Source organism: Sceloporus undulatus, chromosome 6, assembly GCF_019175285.1.
Source record: "Sceloporus undulatus isolate JIND9_A2432 ecotype Alabama chromosome 6, SceUnd_v1.1, whole genome shotgun sequence".
Lineage (NCBI taxonomy): Eukaryota > Metazoa > Chordata > Lepidosauria > Squamata > Phrynosomatidae > Sceloporus > Sceloporus undulatus.
The window spans coordinates 86,497,817-86,517,436 of NC_056527.1; the positions used below are offsets into that span (position 1 = coordinate 86,497,817).

Here is a 19,620-nt window from a genome sequence, read left to right on the forward strand (position 1 = left end):
ACCCTATATGTAGAACTTTTTCTTCGAAGGTCATAGTGCCTAACAGAGTGACCACTGTTTGTTGAATTCTGGCTTTTAAAAAAAAACAGAGACCCCATCCCCAAAATAAAAACATGATTTGTTAACTAGCTGCAGGCCACAATTAGGAGCCATGCTTTGTTCTTGTCTTATGAGCTTGGGCTTATTTAAATCATAGCTTGTTGTGACATCTGAACAAAGAACCATGACTTGACCCTAGCTTGTTCTGCCCACCTGCCTGCTCCACAAGAGGAGCTAATAAAAGGGTCAAAAGACAAGCAGACTAGAAATGAAGAGAGAGAGAAAGAACAATAGCGGTTTGGTCATCTGCAGGACTATTCATAGCTAGAGCAACAAGCCATGTCTAACATAAACTATGGTTTACCATAATGTGTGAATGCAACCAGAGCCTTTGCCAAGGCAAATAAGGCATTGGGCACCTGAAGAGTTTTTATTAAGTATTTCCTGTACTGCTTTCCACCCTGTTGTTATAATTTTGCTGCTGCTTTATTGTATTTTCATCCTATTTTTCATTTTGCAAACTGCCCTGATAATTATATATTGCAGGATAGTATATACCTGAACTGTTTCCATCTAAACTGGCAGCTTTAAGTACTGTAAATTTAAGGACAGGTGGCTGAACTTGTTTTAACCACCCACCCACCCTTTCTATCTCTTCCATCATGACTTTTAGGCTGTAAGCCTGAAGGCAAGAGCAATGGCACAGTACAGACCGCCGAAAAACGGCAGCCTACTGGTGCCTGTTTTTCCTCCAGAGGGAAGCCGTAGCCACCAAACCATGTGGCTTCCCTCCAGTGAAAAAAGAACCCGCGAAAAGTGGATTCTTTTAAAGCCGCAGGGGCGACGTAACAAGTGTGCCACTGGCGCACTCATTATGTAAGCGCTGTGTGGTAATGTGCGGATGCCGCGTGGTGCTTACATAACAATGGCAGCGCCCATGTATACAGGGTGCCACCATTCTTATGCGGCCGCCATGTACTAGGGTTCTGGGGCATGCGGTCACTCCTCTCCTGCGCAACCCTAGTACATGGCCAGGCCGGCGCACAGTACTGGTCTGGACTGTGCCTATGTTACCATAAGTCCAGGCTTATCTAGAATTCCAAAATCCCAAATCCAAAATATTTCAAAATCCAAAATTATCCACATGGGTAGCTGAGATAGTGACACTTTTGCTTTCTGATGGTTCAATGTACAAAAACCTTGTTTCAGGCACAGCATTAAAAATATTACGTCTAAAATTACCTTCAAGGTATGTGTATAAGGTGTATATGAAACAGATTGATTTCATGTTTAAATTTGGGTTCCATCTCCAAGATATCTATGCAAATATTCAAAAATCCAAAAATCTCCAAAATCCCAAACAACTCTGGTCCCAAGCATTTCAGATAAGGGATACTCAACTTGTATCTGTAAGCCACTTTGATAGTTTTTGTTGTTGTTGTCATTGGAAGGACAGGGTAAAAACACTTTAAGTAAACAGCAGCAGCAGCAACACAACAACAGTATCAGAGGATTTTGGTGTTTGTGTGTGAGACAAAAAGTTTCCACTGACATCCAATTTCAGAGGACACTTTCCCCTTCTTTACTGTAAATTTGTATTTGTGCTCTGAGATAGGTAATTTAGGCCCCATACAGACAGGCCAAAATAAACTGCTTCGGGTCACTTTGGAGATATGCTGCTTAAATGATGCATACACCCTAAGAGTCCAGAAGTCATGCCAAAGCTTTGGCACAGCTTCCGGACATTTAGGACACATGCATCATTTAAACAACAGATCTCTAAAGTGACCCGAAGCAGCTTTATTTTGGCCTGCCTTTATGGGCCCTAAGAGACACTAATAAAGTCTCTTATCCTATCTTGGAAAATATATAACATTTTGTTGGGAAATTGGTTTTAGCCAGTGGTATGGCCTGTCCACACAATTTGCTTTAGCAGCCAATGGAATATTAAAACCATAAGATTTTTCAGGTTTTAGCAGAACAAATCTTGCTGACTGCAACTATTTATATTTTTTAAAACCATCATATTTCATTTACTTTTAATAGTGACAGGAAAAGATGTGAAGTCCTGGAAAAAATGCTTTAAAAATTATTATTTTTTTACTTGGGACATGAAAAACTAGATACATATTTTTACCTATGGGATTATTTATCCTTCTAGCAGATATTTTCCCGAAAAAGTCTTCATGTCCTTGTGATAAGGATTTATTAAAAAGCTATGATGAATGGTTTGGAAGTTACAGATAAGTGTTTGTAATTTATTCATTACTACCTAATGAATCCCAGACCCAAAGTTGCAATTTTATCTAGTACTAGGTTTTATCTGTCAGCTGCCTTTACCTGCTTGGGCATGTTCACATTTTTGTTTCTCCCTTTCCATACTTCCTCCTGTGTCTCTTTTTAATGAAGTTTTGGGTAAAGAAATGTATTCTGCCTCCTTGGCTGCAAGAAAAAGACAGGTGCAGTGGTAACAGCTAGTCATACCTTTGGTCAACCTGAAGAAAGGTAAAATTGTAAAAAGCTGTTATCTGAAACATCTTACCCTTGACCAATCAGACAGGTTCTCTCCTTGCACACACCCACCTGAGGATCAAGTACATAAAGAGAAAAGGGATGGTACTTGCACTCCAGAAGAGCAACCAACTGCCGCAGGGTAGAGATCTTTCTTCTTCATTGTTTCTGTGTGTGCTTCTGATATTTTTGTGGTCCATCTTTTGGGGATCCACCACCAATCATGCTTTTCTGGCACAGCCAACCTGATCATTACTGGCCAAGCCCAGGGGAAATGTATCCTTGCTCTGGCAGCAATCTGATAAGGTGAGAGGTTTTCTTTTATCTACCCTGTCCCTTCCCAAACTGTCCAGAAATGCTAGTGGTGGAAGTCCAGAATTGGCTAGGCAGAGATGCAGAAAATAGCCGACAGCTCTTCAGGTGGTTACTGGGATGCTTCCTAGAATGTCAAAAATTGCCTCATTGGATCACATTCATATAATTTAGTGTTCTGTTTCTTGAAACAGCAGCCTACTGGGTGGCTGTAAAAGGTCAAGAGCAGAGGATAATGGTGGTAGATTAGCTTTGCTATTTGTCTTCCCAGCATCTGAATATTCAGAGGTATTGATAGTTGTTGTTTGACATTAAGTCACCTTTGACTTATGGGGATCCTATGAATGAGAGACCTCCAAGAGGTCAGGTTTTGTAAACTCAAGGCTGTGTCTTCCTTGATTGAATCAATCTACTGGTAATGTGGTGTCCCTCTTTTCCTGCTGCCTTCCACTTTGTTGTTTGTTGTGTGCCTTCAAGTTGTTTCCAACTTATATAACAATAAGGCAAACCTATCATGGGATTTTCTTGGCAAGATTTGTTCATAGCGAGTTTGCTATTGCTGGGACAGTGTGACTTGCCCAAGGTCCACCCAGTGAGTTAGGATTTGAACCCTGATCTCCAGAGATGCAGTCCAACACTCAAACCACTACACCACACTGATTCCACTGTGTCATGTTGTCTCATGTCTCCCAGAATTCCCCAGTTAGCAGGGCTACTCATTCTGTGGTTAATGTGCATTAGAAGATTTATCCTCTGTGAACTCATATCCTTTGTTTTAAAGCCATCTAAGCTTGATTCTTCAATCTTTCATATGGTAGAGAGTTCCATAAATGTATTAAGGAAGCCTAACGTTGGCAGTGAACAACAGCTGGATTCAACTGTGCCAGGATGCCTTCACAAATTAAGGGGTTTAATGACTTGTTTTTTCTTCTTAGTTCCACCCACGTTCCTTGAGTTTCAGGCCTTCTCACTTGGCATCCATAAGATTTGTACAGCATACCATCACCACCCTTCTCCAAAGCGCCTGTTCATAGGTCTTCACACCTTCTTCCTCTCTTGTTCTCTCCACTCCAGTGCTCTTGGCCATCTTTAGAATGGGTAGATGGAAAAGATTAAAACAAAGAAAGAGAGATCAGGGCTTCTGTATCTTGAAGAGCTGTGTGGAAGAGAGGATACAGTTACTAGGTGCAGGAGCATTATCCTCCTTCAGAACTGCCCCCTTGACTATCTTTTTTTTGGTCTACCTCATACTTCTATATGTCTTCGATCCTGCTGGTTGTTATGCTTAGGACATGTTTCTATATCAGTTTATTTCATTGTCAAGAATGAGTTACAATAGCAAAGCTTTCCTTGATCCATATAAAATTCTCCTTACTAGCACCTTCTCTATTCTTCCTTATCCAATATAATGAGTGTAGGCTAGCAGGAGCCTTCTCCAAGCCCTGGAAAAGACAAGTGAGCTGAAGATCAGAAGATCAGATTTGCCGAAATTTAGAAAACATTCTCTTTCTTTCTTTCTTTCTTTCTTTTTTAACCTCTGGCAAATAACTTTGCCAGTTGGGAGAATTTGTGTGTTGTTATTTTAAAGAATAGTTTCCCTGCTCCTTCCAGCTACACATTATTGTAACTGTTATGTGGCATAGTTCCATTTGAGTACTCAGAGCTTGACGTCAGATACCCAGCATTTAGGAAGTATGAGATGGTTTGGTAAAGTGCATGTAATGAAAAAAGAGTGATCTTACCTTGGCCATGCAGTGAGCAATACAGCCAAATACAGAGAACATTTCCAAAAGTCTTTTTTTGGTGCTTGCTGGCATTTCCTAATATTTAGTGGGTGAACCAGGGTCCTGTGTTTCTGTTCATTGTGGCTGTTGGCTTCCTTTGTCAGTGAAGCAGTTAATCCATTCTGGGGATCAGTTTGAACTTTAAAGTGCTGAATTTATTTCTCACCTTATCCAAAGTGCTGAATTTATTTCTCACCAGAGCAAAGCCAAGAGTGGATTCGTGATCCCATTGATGCGGGAACCATTCATTGCCATTAATGGGGAGTAAATAGACAAATAAATTGTTGTAAAGTGGTGGAGAGAGCAGATTTTTTTCTCCTCAACTACCACCACCTACTCTTTCAAAACCATTAATGTATTAAGTAAGGACTAATGCAGGTATATAGTTGCAAACAAGCTAATTGTAATTTTTGCAGCCTGGTAACCTTTGTACATCTGTTTATAAGGTGCATGCAGAAGTTGGCCTTGTGAATCACAAACTGAAAGGGAACTACGTGATAACTAAATCTGAGCCTTAGGTTGCTTTCATACTGCAGAAATAATCCAATTTGACACCACTTTAACTGTCAAGGCTCAGTGCTGTGAAATCTTTAGATTCACAGTTTGCTGTGGCACAAGAGCTCTCTGACAGAGAAGGCTAAATATCTCACAAAACTAAAAATCCCAGAATTCCATAGCATTAACCATGGCAGTTAATGTGGTTCCAAACTGCATTATTTCTGTAGTGTGGATGCAGCCTTAGACAGAGCCAGGACAGGAGCTACTACTTGCAGAGGAAGGCAGTCATCCTGGACAGCAAGTGCTGAAGGGCAAGCTGGCAGCCCCCTGCCATTGCTGCTACGTCCCCCAAGATGCCCCATCCTGTGCCCCCCCCAAAAGCTAACCAGCTGTTCTCAGGTGCATGGAAGATGCTGTTTTCTCTGTCAGTGCAGAGGTGACTGCCAGTGCTGCCAGTTGGATTCTATATACTGTATTGAATCAGGAATGAGAGGTAATCAGTGCCATTCAGTTACCAATCTGAAGCAGAATTAGTTCCATTTAATTCCATGCTGCTTACCTCTGTCTGTATACACTCAACTGGTAAAACAGACTGATTTTAATTATGGTCCTTGCATAATGAAAGCCAACACTTTGTTTTGGTACGGTATAAATTTATTGTGTTTGCAGATGAAGAATCATCCCCATGGTGTCCACAACAAACACAGCTGAAATTTGGGAGAAACTCATTTTAAGGGACAGACGGTTGTTGACAGTATTTCCTTTGGAGCCAAACAAGATACATCAAAGCACTGATTCTGTGGCAGAGACTTTAAAAGGATAAAAGAAGAAGAAGAAGAAAGACAAGACAACAAAATATATTAAAGATTAATACTTTTTTTTACAGTTCTTTGTATTAAGAACCTAGCTATAGAAGCCAGGGTTCATTGCATTTTTGTACTGTTACTAAAGTTTGAAAATAAAATACTTTAAAAAATCCACACTGAACTTTACTCAGTTGCTAGTTCTAACTAGATGAGGCCCATTTAATTTATTCATTAAGATTTATGTAAGTGCTGACTTTCCAACTGATTGATTTAATTGTTCTCTAGTTGAGAATAGCCATTGGAATTGGGCCTTTATCTCAGGCAGCAAAATGTCTTGAGATGGTTTTGGCCACTTCAGAAGTAACACTCAGATTATGGACATGGGAAAAACAAGCCGCCACCACTGCAACATTCCCTCCCACTTCCAACTAATAGACCACATTCCTCCACAATAAAACACATAGATGTGGAAAATAGCATATAATTAGCACACAGATAACCAGAAACATACCAATTGGTTTCAGCATCCTAGTATTTGCTGCCCTGGAACTGGGGAAGGCAGTAGGACATTCTAGTCTCATCCGTTGGCCAAGGGCTCAAGGGGATCTGGGAAGCTGCTTCCCAGGAATACCATCAGAGTAAAAAATGTGTATGTGGCTTTCCACTTCTCTCCCCATTTCTTCTCCTTTTTGTATCATGCGTATTAGATTGTGAGCCTGTGGGCTGGGACTGTCTTGGCTGTCAGTAAATGAACCATACTGGGGAAATTTAGGAACTTATGTGTTTGAGAATAATAACAATTGTAACACAACAACAACAGTAGCAACTTGCATGTGTTGAGTAATTGAAGGCACATATATGCCATCACAGTGTATGACTTAGTATGCATGCTACTTTCTCCCTAGAATTGCTTTCTGTTGTAGATATTTCCTAACTTATGAATGAGAGAAATGTTGCCTGGGGATACTGCCAGAGTTTCCTATTTCCCATTTTGTTTTGTTTTTTGCGATCTTCAGGGAGCCTCTAGCATTGCCGTTCTTGAAACAGGAGGAACCAAATAGCATTTCAACATCAGCTGAACAACATTGTCCATCTTTCCAATACATTCTGTGTGCTGTTACCTCTCCAGCTGTCAAACAGCATGAGGAAACCCTCACCTATCTCAACCAAGGTAAGGCCTATGACAGGTGCTTGTATGATTGTGAATATATTCAAGTGCGTTGAATTAACTTGGGAAAGGGAATTGCCTAGATGCTGCCATCTGGCGGTGAACATGAAATAAATGTACCGTATTGCATTTTCAATATATGTATTGGTTAGCATAGTCCACATATGGAAAGTTTTTGCATTGTTTTTGAACTAAGAGTGGCTTTAGGTTTAAACAAAGGTAGCTTTTATTGGCCAGGGTGCTGCTGGTAGTACTATGCTCATGGTTTACAAAGATTGTATGCATACATATAGTTTCCAGAAGAAAGTTAGCATGTGCTTTATAGACTATAGCAAAGCCTTTGATTGTATAGATCACAAAAAGCTATGGATTGCTCTTAAAGACATGGGAGTGCCACTACATCTGATAGTCTGATGAAAAAAATGTTTTTAGGACAAGAGGCTATGGCCAAAACAGAATATGGAGAAACAGAATGGTTCCCAATTGGCAAAGGGGTCAGGCAAGGCTGCACACTGTCTCCATGTTTGTTCAACTTGTATACAGAAAGTATAATAAGAAGATCAGGTTTAGACCTAGAAGAAGGAGGAGTGAAGATAGGAGGAAGGAGCATCAACAATCTAAGATATGGAAATAATACCACAGTACTAGCAGAAAACATCTTAGACTTGGAAAAGGTCAAAGAAAAAAGAGCAAAGGCAGGCTTATTGTTGAACATAAAACAAAAATAATGACTATGGAAGATCTACATAAATGGAACCTGAGGAAATTGAAATAGTTAAATATTCCCTCTACCTTGGATTAAATATTGATCAGAATGGAGACTGCAGCCAAGTAAGAAGACTAGGAATAAGAAGAGCAGTTATGAAAGAACTAGACAAGAACCTAAAGTGTAAAGTTAGAGTCATCCAAGGCATTGTATTCCCCATTACCATGTACGTCTGTGAGAGTTGGAAATTGAAGAAAGTACAGGAAAAAGATAAATTCATTTGAGAAGTGGTGCTGGAGAAGAGTGCTGAGGATACCATGGACAGCCAAAACACAACAGAGAAATGGATTAGAACAGCTCAAGCCTGAACCCTCCCTAGAAGTCAAGATTACGAAACTGAGGCTGTTGTATTTCGGCCACATCATGAGAAGATGTGACTCATTAGAAAAGACAATACTGCTAGGAAAGGTAAAAGGCATTAGAAAGAGAGGAAGACCAGAATAGAGCAGTGGAGGATAAAGGGTCTGGGGGATGTCTTATCGACAGAGTCACCACGAAGGCAGTTAAAAACAACAAAGTTGCTAATGCATTCAAGGAGCTATCTTATAAAGGATCTGAAATTTAGAGTTTTAAGATATTTTCAAAAATTGTAATTTGGATTTCAGTGTCAAGCTTCCTCCAGAACTTTGAAATTTAATAGCATAATCTTGTACATGTCTTTTTGGAATGATTCTCATTGAGTTGAATGGGGCTTCCTTTGAAGTAATTGAGCATAGAATTGTATCCCTGGCAGTTTGCCCATTTTCATATTTTTACCTAATGAGTGAGACATATCTAGATTGGCTAAATAAATGAATCAAGCTAACATAACATTTGGCCTGATTATTTGATTTGGTTACAAGTAACTAGGTAAGTGAGGCTTACTTTTGGCTGAGTCTTCTAATGTTGTAGCCTTAATGCTAGGTTCTGGCCCTCCTGATGGTTTGGCCTAAAACTCCCATCCACCTCTGCCCTCATGGCCAATGGCAAGGTATTGAGGGAATTGTGGTCCAAAACATGGAGGACTAAATGTTCCCCGGTCTTTGTTTGAAGTTACAGTATTCAGATGATGCTATTTAATAATTTCAGAAGTAATAATGGCACTCCTTTAGGCAATCATTACCAGTCACTGGTTTTTCTATGTTTGTTCCTAACCAGTAGGTGCTAGTTATGAATGGATTATGAACACACTGAATGAATCACACTGGATGGATCTGGTGTTCTTTGGTGTTTTACATAGTGGTGTGACATACCAATCCATGATTTATTTTTCAGTGATTGACATACACACACACTCTCACTCACTCATACACACACAGATACCAACACCAAGACAAGCAGACAGAAGCACACTCCCTCAAGTGATCACTTTAGTATCTGAAAATGTGAGCTTTTGTGTCCACAGGAACTTATGCCTGATCTGGGGAACACACCGCCCACCAAATGATGCTAGATTGTAACTTCCATTATCTCTTATCATTGGATGTGCTAGCTGGGGCTGATGGAAGTTATAGGTCAGCACTATCTGTGTGGATTCAGTTGTACAAACTTTAGGCAGAGAACTAAAGGGAGAGGAGTTGACCACCATGCTGATTGAAGGCTACATCTTATGCACATTTACCTATGAGAATCTCCAGTGAGGCTCAGTGATGGGGCTTATTTCTGAGTAAACATGAATAGAATAGAATTGCCATTCAAGTGCCTTTTTCCCCAGAAAGAATTCAGCATTTAGGTCTTGGTCTGTGGTGAGCTTTAAGAGCTTTTTGTGTTATTTTGTTCCAAGGCAAAAGCTCCTACTCCATTTAATTTGAATTTCAGCTGCGTGAGCCCTTGCCAAGAGAGTCACCCACACCCAGTGCATGTAGGATGTGGCCCAGATTAGCTTCTGACAAGCCATGGCAAAAGTTCAAAATGATTTTTTTAAAAAAAATGCATTGTAGTGCATAAGCCTATAAATAGATGTTTGTTCTTAATATAGGATGGCATCTCTGCATCCTAATTATTTTCTAGTGCAGCGAGTAAGAGAATGTTCCATGTATTTATACTGCAATGTTCACTTGCACCAGTGACAACCTCCACGCCCATCAGCTTTTGAATTCTGAGAGGCAAGTTTCCTATCCCCAAACATTTCCATTATTCAACAGATTCACCGAGGGATGAAGTTTAGACATGCCTATAGCACTCCCCCCCTAAAAACCTTACAGCATTCTATATGCATTGCCTTGAGTTAGGCTGTCAAGTCACCTTCAGGTCTGAATGAAAAATGTGCTGGTGATAACACTCAAAGCCCTAGATGGCTTGGGACACTGATACTTGAAGGGCCATCTTCTGTCACCTATTATATTAATATTATTTATTTATGTCTGCCCAAGAACTGAGATCTTCTATAAGCCCCTCCTGTGTTTCTCTCCAGTGGGAAGCAATACATGTGTGAGTATGTAGATGAAGGCCTTCTCTCCTGTGGCACCCCAGTTATGGAATTACCCTCCCTGCCAATTAATTTCCATTAGATACCAAGTTAAACACATGGCTTTTAAAATGTTGGGCATAACTTTTTTTTAAGTTTATGTATGCATGGTTTTAAAAGTTTTAGCCCTTTCTACTGTTTTAACTTGCTGATCCCTTTAATATGCTGTTATCTCCACCATGAATCCCACAATGAGAGAAAGGTGAGATATACATTAATTAATTAATTAAAATGATATTACTTAATTTTAAAATTATTATCTGGTATTATTTTAAATTGTTTATATTTGCCTTAGTTGCATGTTATCCTGAGAGTCCATCATAATGAGTGGGATATACATATTTAAATCAATAAATGGCTTAGCACTCATGACATCCTTCCCTATGAGAAAGGCCAGCATCATGATTACAACCTAAACAGTAAAGAAATAGAAATAGTAAAAGAGTTCTCATACCTGGGACTGCGGCCAGGAAATCAGAAGAAGATTAAGAATGGGGAGAGTGGCTCTGAAGGAACTAGAAAAGAGCTTAAAATGCAAAGATATACAACTGAACACAAAAGTTAGAATCATACAAGCCATTGTATTTCTTATTACCATGTATGGATGTGAGAGCTGGACAGTTAAGAAAAAAGATAGGAAGAAAACCAATTCATTCAAGATGTGCTGGAGAAGAAAGCGGAGGATACTGTGGACAGCCAAAAGGACAAAGAAATGGGTCCTAGAGCAGATCAAGCTGGAAATCTCCCTGGAAGCCAAGATGACCAAACTGAGGCTGTCGTACTTTCAACAGATAATGAGAGAGAAGGACTCACTGGAAAAGAAAATAATGCTGGGGAAGGTGGAGGGAAGTAGGAAAAGAGGAAGGCCACCTGCCAGATGGATAGAGTCTATTAAGCAGGTCACAGGTATAACTTTGCAGGAACTAAGCAGAGCAATGCAGGATAGGGAGTCTTGGAGATGTCTCATCCACAGGGTCACCATGGATTGAGGTCAACTTAAGAGCGGTTAACAAAAACAACAAACTATGAGACAGTATGATCTTAGGCAAGCTACTGAGCTAACAGTTGGGATGAGTTTGAATGTGCCCACTCACAACCTATTTTCCTGACACTATGGCTGTCCTAACACTGGACAGCATGCCAGTGATGCAGCAGAGGAAAAACACAAGGGAAAGTAGTTCTGGATCTCTCCTTCCTCCTCACCAAGAGTAGTGACATTATCTTCTAAAGCACCAGGATAATTTATGGAGCCTCCATCATCTGGCAAGTGAATGTGACAATAACAAAAAGTCCCATGAAAGCTTAAAGACTAAACCATTTATCATAATTTGAGTTCTTGCGGACAATGGCCTACTTAATCAGAGGCATGAGGTGTTATCCAGAATTTCAGTTTATATACACAATGCACATGACTGGGTTGAAATTGTAGGAAAAAATCTCTTAACTGTTAACATTGACAGTGTTAATACTAACATGGACAGTGACATTATTAAAACTTGCCATCCACAAATCTGTTGGTGATGAAATGGGCTCATAATTAAAGCTCATGTTTTAATAACATTGTTCATTTTTAGGGCTTTACAGGGCTCTTGGTTGTTTTTGGTGCAACCAACTAAAATGGCTTCCCTCTTTGGAATTGGTAATAATAAGGTTTCTAAGGGCTAAAACCATTCTTCCTCAATGAAACACACTCCTGATATGTGGACTATATTTCCCATCATCACTAGCTATTATGGTCATACTGGATGGGAACAATGGGATTTGTTGTCCACATTTGGAAGGCGGCAAGCTGGGGAAAATTGGTTTAAATGGCAGCACCAACCCTTGATTGTGATTCTGATTAAAAGCTCAATGGTGCATTTCAGCTGACTGACGATCTTTGGTTAAATCAGGGATGGGAATTGTGTGGGCCTCTAGATGTTGTTGAGCTGCAACTCCCTTCAGTTCTAGCCAGCATAGCCAATGGTGAGCGATGATGGCAACTGAAGACCAACAACAGCTGGAGGGCCCAATCTGAATTCAACTGCTAATCCCAACTAGCCTGAATCCATGCATGAATGGTTAAATCAGTGATTATGTATGCTCTGTTGAGTCAATGGGTCCCCCTAGTTTGTATTAGCAATTGGATCTAACTCTGTGTGTTGAAACTAAACTCATACAGTAAGAGGTAAGCAACAATGAATTAAATGCTACTTACTCCCACATAACTATAGTTAGTAATGCAGCTATGCCCTGGGAAACTTAACTGTGAGATTTTATTAGTCATTTGTTTTGGCTGTTTTTGGTTTATGATGGAATTTTTAACCAAAGTGTTACCTCCTTCAGTATCAAATAATAGCACAGCATAAACTCTCTCTGCGTGTCTTGGGTTTGAATTCTAACTCTTTCCCAGGGTTTGTGGCAAGGGAGTTATCACAGGAGTCGCTTCCACATAAGAATTTACCATGACAGCACAGGTTAACACACACATAAATACAGATAGTACACTCACATAAAAGTAACTGAAGATCTGGGGATGGCATTTTGGATTTTTAGCACATTTGTTGTTCTCCAACCTTCTCTTCCTGATTGAGTCTACTCTCTTCCAGGACAGTCATATGAAATCCGGATGTTATGTAACCCCAAGATGGGAGAATTTTCAGAGGGACGCAAGCTGCTGAAGGTGAGGGATGTGAAAGGGGAAATAGACAAGTATTTATAAAAATCTGGAGTACTTGTAATGCATTATCTCTCACTGCAAAATCAGCCTCTGGAACACATTGGCACAGAATAATATGAAGATTGTTTCAAAATGGTTCACTGGCCACAAGAATGATAAATTTGGTCATGCTAGTAGTAGCCAAATGCACTACCTCTTTGTTCAAAGATGTTAAAACTCTGACTCTCAGATCTTGGACTTCAACTGTGCAGGATATGCACCTCAGGCCCTGTTTGTGGATCCTTTTGGAGGAGAATTTTTTCAACAGTCAGTGCAGCAAAGCAGATCAAGAAGAGATCTGGATTGGACACAGCACAGTTTTATGTGTGTGCAGCAAAAGCTAAAGAATCCCCAAATAAAAAAGGCTGGAAATATTATAATCTAGTCTGATGTTATAGACAAAACTGCCAATGGCTTCCACTTCAGACTAACAGCTCTGGTAGCCCAGGCAGCCACTCCCAAGCCATGTGGCTTCCCCCTGCCCTCATCCCCACTTTGAATCCTGCAGTACCACACTGCCTTTCCCAAGAAATATTGTCATTATTATATATTTCTACTCATTCCATGGACAACAATGTCTACTCAAGCAGTTTCTTCCATGGTTACTGAAACAGGGAACATCTGACTGCCCTGTGACTGTAGCACAGAGCTGGGAATTATGGGGCCCTTCGGATGTTGATAAACTGCAACTCTCAGCATTCCTCAACACTGGAATAACTGCTGGGAGCTGCAGTTCAACAACATCTGGAGGGCTGCATGAATCCCAACTCTGCAGTCAGGCAACAGAGTGGAGAGAAGACTGGATTTATATATTTGAAGCAATTGACATACATGATTTTAGAACCCTTGATATACCCCCGCCTGCTCCAAGATCAGCCCAACACATTTGGCTGCCTGAGGCAACGGACAAGATGTCCACTTCTCTCCAAATCCCCATATAGTTGTAGACTGGATTGGCCATTAAATCTAACTGCAACACAAGTGATGAGGGAGGGTTCAATCTGCGCTGTAGAAATAATGCAGTTTGATACCACTAGCTACCATGGCTCTGTGCTATGGAATCCTAGGATTTGAAGTTTGCTGTGGTACCAGAGCTTTCTGACAGAGCAGGCTAAACTTCTCACAAAACTACTGTTCCTAGAATCCCATAGCATTGGGCCATGGCAGTTAAAGCGGTGTCAACCTGGATTATTTCTGCATTGTGGATGCAGCCTTCGAATTTGGGAAGTACAAAGTAGGCTGTATGGTTGTGTCCTCCAAGAGAGACATTTGATACAACCTGGACCTGATTCTTAACCAGTCCGTCATGATGGCAGCTGGCAGTTTCCTCTAGCAATCATTTCAATGGCTGCTGCAGCTGGGGAAGCAGATCCTCTTTTTTCTTTCCTACTTCATTTTTATCTGACAGCTTTATGGATGGATGTCTCATAGGCCTGTTTGCCCTTGATTTTAAAATTCTGTGTTTTTTTAAGCCACTTCTTATTTCAGTGGGAAATAGAGCCATAGTCTCCAATGTCTCAGTTTACAGAATACAGTCTCTACTCTGCTGACCCACATTGTCAGCTGCTTTTAAATTGTCCCAGTTTCTCTCTCCTTCCACTTTACTTCTTCATTCTCAGCTTACTTCAGTTGCTACAAACTGGAGTCAAAGTACAAAAGTTGTTTGCATTCAGTTAACTCAGCAGTAAGAAAAAATGAGGAGGAAACAAAAGGCTCGGGGAAAAGCAAACTACTGCACTCTCTTCTGTCTAGTGTATTCTTTATTAATAACTTTTGCCATTTTGACTACACGCTGATGTTGTCTGGTGAAAACACATGCTCTGGTTTTCACCGGTGAAATGTTGGAGGGCATGTAAAACTGATGTGGTGCACAGGGATGTAGCCAAGGGGGGGGTCCTTGGGGTACGGACCCCCCCTTCCATTAGAAAAATGGTGCATGGTGCCGCACCGCCGCACTCAAGCCCCATTATAATGGTGGCACTTAGTTTGGAACCCCCCCCCTTCCTAAAATCCTGGCTACGTCCCTGTGGTGCAGAGATATAAGTGGGATAGTAAGCTAGTTCTCCTCTCAGTCTTTAGCTAGCACAAAACTATGAGTTTCTATTCTTTTACGTACTTCCCATCTTCAAGGTTTGGGATTATAACAAAGAATCTTGTGGGACATTAACAATTAATATTTGATTCAGCACAAGCTTTTGTAGACTACATACATCAGATGCATTCTTGTTTGCTATTTTTGCTACAACAGGCTAACATGGGTACTGCTCTTTCAGAGTTACTAATTATGAGCGCTTTTGTCCCTAGTTGGTTTATGGGAAACAAGATAAAGCATTTATATTTAGCTAGCTGAACTTTAATTTGATTCTGACACACATAAGGGGAACAAGTAAGACTACAGGGAAATGTCAGTTGCCTCTTTCTTTGCTTCTTAGAGTGTTGTCAGAGTGGTATTCCATGACCGAAGACTCCAATATACTGAACATCAGCAGCTGGAGGGATGGAGGTGGAACCGACCAGGTGATCGCATCCTGGATATTGGTAAGTATTTTTGTAAGGGAATTCACCAAGTCCTGGAGACTTATGGTTAGTATCTGAATGTGCTTCTCTTCCTATACCTGTCTGCTAATGATTTAAGACCAACAAGAGAGATGCAGTATTTAAAAGGGATTTCTTCTGTGTTCATCCGCACTGTAGAAATTATGCCGTTTCATACCACTTTAACTACCCCTGGCAGATATGACTGGTGCCAGTGGTATTCTTTTCATAAAATCTAGATAAGCAGGTTGCTTTGCTCATACATTCTAAATAGATTTATTAACTGGGTGGGACTTTCTATGTTATGCAATTTTTTTGGTCTTTTTTATTTTTACAAAAAAAAATTTGTTTTATAAGATAAAGGACAATTGAGAACTATTTTGAACAATATTTCTGATATGCTAATTCCAAACTTTCAGACCTAGTTTCTACTAAATCTTACAATCTTCTACAGCGTACATAATGGGAAGTGGGGTCTTTTGGCAAGCAGATTCCATTTAATAGAACTTGATTTAGAATTCCCACATTATAAACAAAATCTCTCAGTTTTCTGAGGATCATGTTGTGATTGTGTGAACAGTAATTTTTTAGGAGTCATGATATGTTTATTCACCAGTTGCTCTTTTCTCATCTCCTAAGTCTTCAACAGCCTGCAAAATATAATTTCAACACTTTGTAGGGCACACATCTCTGACCATTCACTCCATCTTGAGGGGGGGCTGTTATAAATGGAGTTCCTCATCTACTTCCATGTATTGTCCTCTCTAGAGTTAATTCCCAGTCCTTCAACAATCGTTTGCATTGTAAGTCTGCAGTTGAAATCCTGACACCCTCTTCTTTTTATGCCTCATTGCAGATGTTCCCATGTCAGTAGGCATCATGGAACCCCATATCCATCCCACCTTGCTGAATACTGTGGAGTTCTTGTGGGACCCAACTAAGCGGACATCTGTTTTTGTCCAGGTAAGGAACAGGGTGCAGTTGCCTACTGGCAGGACTCTTTAACACCTGGAATTTCCTTATTCTTCCTCTTCTTTTAATCTTCTTCCACCTATGACCAGTTTTGCTGCTTGCATGTTTTCTAAGCAAGGTTGGTACTACTACTATATTTTTAAAAAGGCAATGAACCAAAGTTGTCTACCAACTTTATCGTGTATGTGTATGCATATGTGTGCCTTCAAGTTGCCTGGTGACTTATGATGACCCCATGGATTTCATAGGGTTTTCTTAGGCAAGGAATACTCAGAGGTGGTTTTGTCCTTCCTCCAAAATACAGCCTACAGCACCTGATATTTGTTGGCAGTCTCCCATTCAAGTAATAACCAGGGCTGAACCTGGTTAGCTTCCAGGATCAGGCAGGATCTGGTGGCTTTAGGTATTTAGGCCACCTTTATCATAGGTGGAATAATAGGGAATAGCTGAATTATTATTTTATAAGCAGTCACACTCAGCGACGAAATGGAGGGAACCAATGACTGTCTAGCCTTGTATATGGGAGGAGCAAAGTTGTTTTAGAAAGTGACAGCACTGGATTACTATATTATTACTGTATTGGTATATTACTATATAACTGCCTTATGCTGAGGCAGAACATTGGTCTATCTCGACTAGTATTATCAACTCTGACTGGCAGGAATTGCTCTCCAAGATTTCAGGCTGGATTCTTTCCCAGGCATATCTGAAGATCCCTAATATTTCATGGTGGCTTCCCATCCAAGTATCTAACCAGTCCTGACCCTATTTAGCTTCCAAAACCAAGTACAATTGGATGTGTTTAGGGTGGTAGGCCACCTTGAGAAGTTTGAAAAGCAACTGAAAATACATGCATGAAGTGAATGATAGAATGATTAAATAAATAGCATTTTCAATAATCATTTCAAACTGTAAAGCAATTACTGTCTTAGAATAATGGAATTCATCTCTGCAGGATGTAATCAGCTTCAACTGTTTTGGTAAAATAGAGCTGCTACTAGTTTTATGCTGGAGAACATGAGAATGCTCATCTCCTGCTGGTGAGCTTCTCAAAGGCATGTTTAACAACTGTGGAAACAATGCTGAATTTGTTGGGTTTTTAGCCTGACGCTGCATGACTATTATACATTTCTGTCCTTCACCCAATAATCCCAACTCATATGGCTTTACCTTAGCCTTCTCCAACCTGATGCCTTTTAGGTATGCTGAACTAGAACCCCAATTATACTCAAGCTTTGGCTATTTCATGAGAAGACATGACTTTAAGGTAGAGGAAGACCACAATCCAGATAGATAGACTCAGTCAAGGAAGCCATGGCCCCGTGTTTGCAAGACCCAAACAGGGCTGTTCATGACTGGGTGACTTGGAGGTCTCTCAGTCATAGGATCACAACAACAAATACTAAACAGGATGGTGTAATGCGCAATTCAGAACATCTGCAGGGTGCCAGTTTGAGGAGGACTGGCTCATCCATTTCTTTTTCTATAACAGGTCCACTGCATTAGTACTGAGTTCACACTACGTAAGAATGGAGGGGAGAAAGGTGTTCCTTTTCGGATCCAGGTGGACACCTTCAGGCCCAATGAGAAGGATGAACATGTGGAGCACTTGCACTCAGCCAGCTGTCTCATCAAAGTTTTCAAGGTAGAGTGATCAAGCCCAGCTGCCTCAGCTCCAATATTGCTTGAGGGTAAACGGTGAATGGCAGCCCTGACTGCAACCAGGTCTAGCTTATCTGAAGGATTGTATCTTCCCTTATGAACCAGCCCATACTCTGAGATCTGCTGGGGAGGCAATTCTCTATGTCCCATCACCTTCACAGATACATCTGTTGGGAACATGGGGAAGGGCCTTTTCAGGCTCTTAAACTTCTCAAGGAAGTCAGACTAGCACCCTCCCTACTTTCTTTTTGTAGACAAACAAAGACTTTTCTATTCCAACAGTTATTTGATGAATGATATAAGGTCCATGTTACACAATGTGATGGATATTGCTTGTGTGTATAGATGTGCAGGTGTGTATGTATCTTTTAATATGTGGTTTAACTTACTTTTATTTTTTCTGATTTTTTTTTTTTTACTTTTGTAGATTTTTAACAATATTTTTAATTGTTGTAAGCCACTTTAAGACCCAGTCCGGGAAAAGGTGCAATACAAGAAATGATGATGATAACACACAAGCCAAGGCACCAAGTTAGTTTGTGCCATGAGGCATGACAAGCACCTCTCCACATCCCTGGCAGTTAAAAAAAAATCCAATGAAAGCAAATTAAATAATTAACAATGTCCTTTAATGGCACCCAAATTTGCTGTTTGAGGTGCTGCCTCCTTCTGCCTAATGATAAGGCTGGTCTTAAAGCTCCATCTCCTAAAGCGTGAAACTTCATATAAAGACATTATAGCATGAAGTTTCATGTATACATTCCACTTCATCAGATGCATGAAAGGTTATCCAAAATTTCAGGCATATACACAGTACATAGGATTGGTGGTGGGACTGTAGTGACTGGGAGGTCAAAGGGGATTAAATGCAAGAATTAGGAACAGTGGCCATTCAGCAAACACAAACATTCTGGAACTAGGTAAGAAATTAACACACATTGTATGATAAAAATCTAGTGTTCTAATTCAAACCTCTGGTCCAACATACACATACTTCACATTCTGAATTAGACTGTATATGGCTGTGAAAACTGAACAGTGGGGAAAATTAACAGGACAAGAATCAATTCATTTGAAATGTGGTGCTGGAGACAAATCCTAGAGAAACCATGGACTGCCACAAACAAACAGGTCATAGACCAGATCAAGCCTGAACTTTCCCTAGGAACCAAAATGGCCAAGCTGAGGCTATCGTTCTTTGGACATATCATGAGGTGACATGAAACGGCAATGATGATTGTTCAATCGGGAGACAGTAGGAAAGCAGGAACATCACATTACAGATGGATTGATTCAATAAAGGAAGACGTGACCCAGAGTTTACAAGATCTCAGCTGTGGGATTCTACCTCCCCACTCCCCCGAGGTCTCTCATTCATAGGGTCACCATAAGATGAAGCAGGCTTGATAGTAAATAACAACAA

General features: G+C 40.4%; 1 protein-coding gene across 1 annotated transcript in view; it reads left to right on the forward strand.

The window, feature by feature from the left end:
• The first annotated feature begins 2,773 nt into the window (after nt 1-2,773).
• The window catches only part of LOC121934408 (transcription factor CP2-like protein 1), a 29,049-nt gene continuing 12,202 nt past the window's right edge, over nt 2,774-19,620 (forward strand). The window contains exons 1-6 of the mRNA XM_042474870.1: nt 2,774-2,856; nt 6,967-7,121; nt 12,919-12,992; nt 15,461-15,566; nt 16,420-16,526; nt 18,028-18,180. Coding sequence (XP_042330804.1) covers nt 2,774-2,856; nt 6,967-7,121; nt 12,919-12,992; nt 15,461-15,566; nt 16,420-16,526; nt 18,028-18,180 — 678 coding nt within the window. The remainder of the gene's footprint in view (nt 2,857-6,966; nt 7,122-12,918; nt 12,993-15,460; nt 15,567-16,419; nt 16,527-18,027; nt 18,181-19,620) is intronic.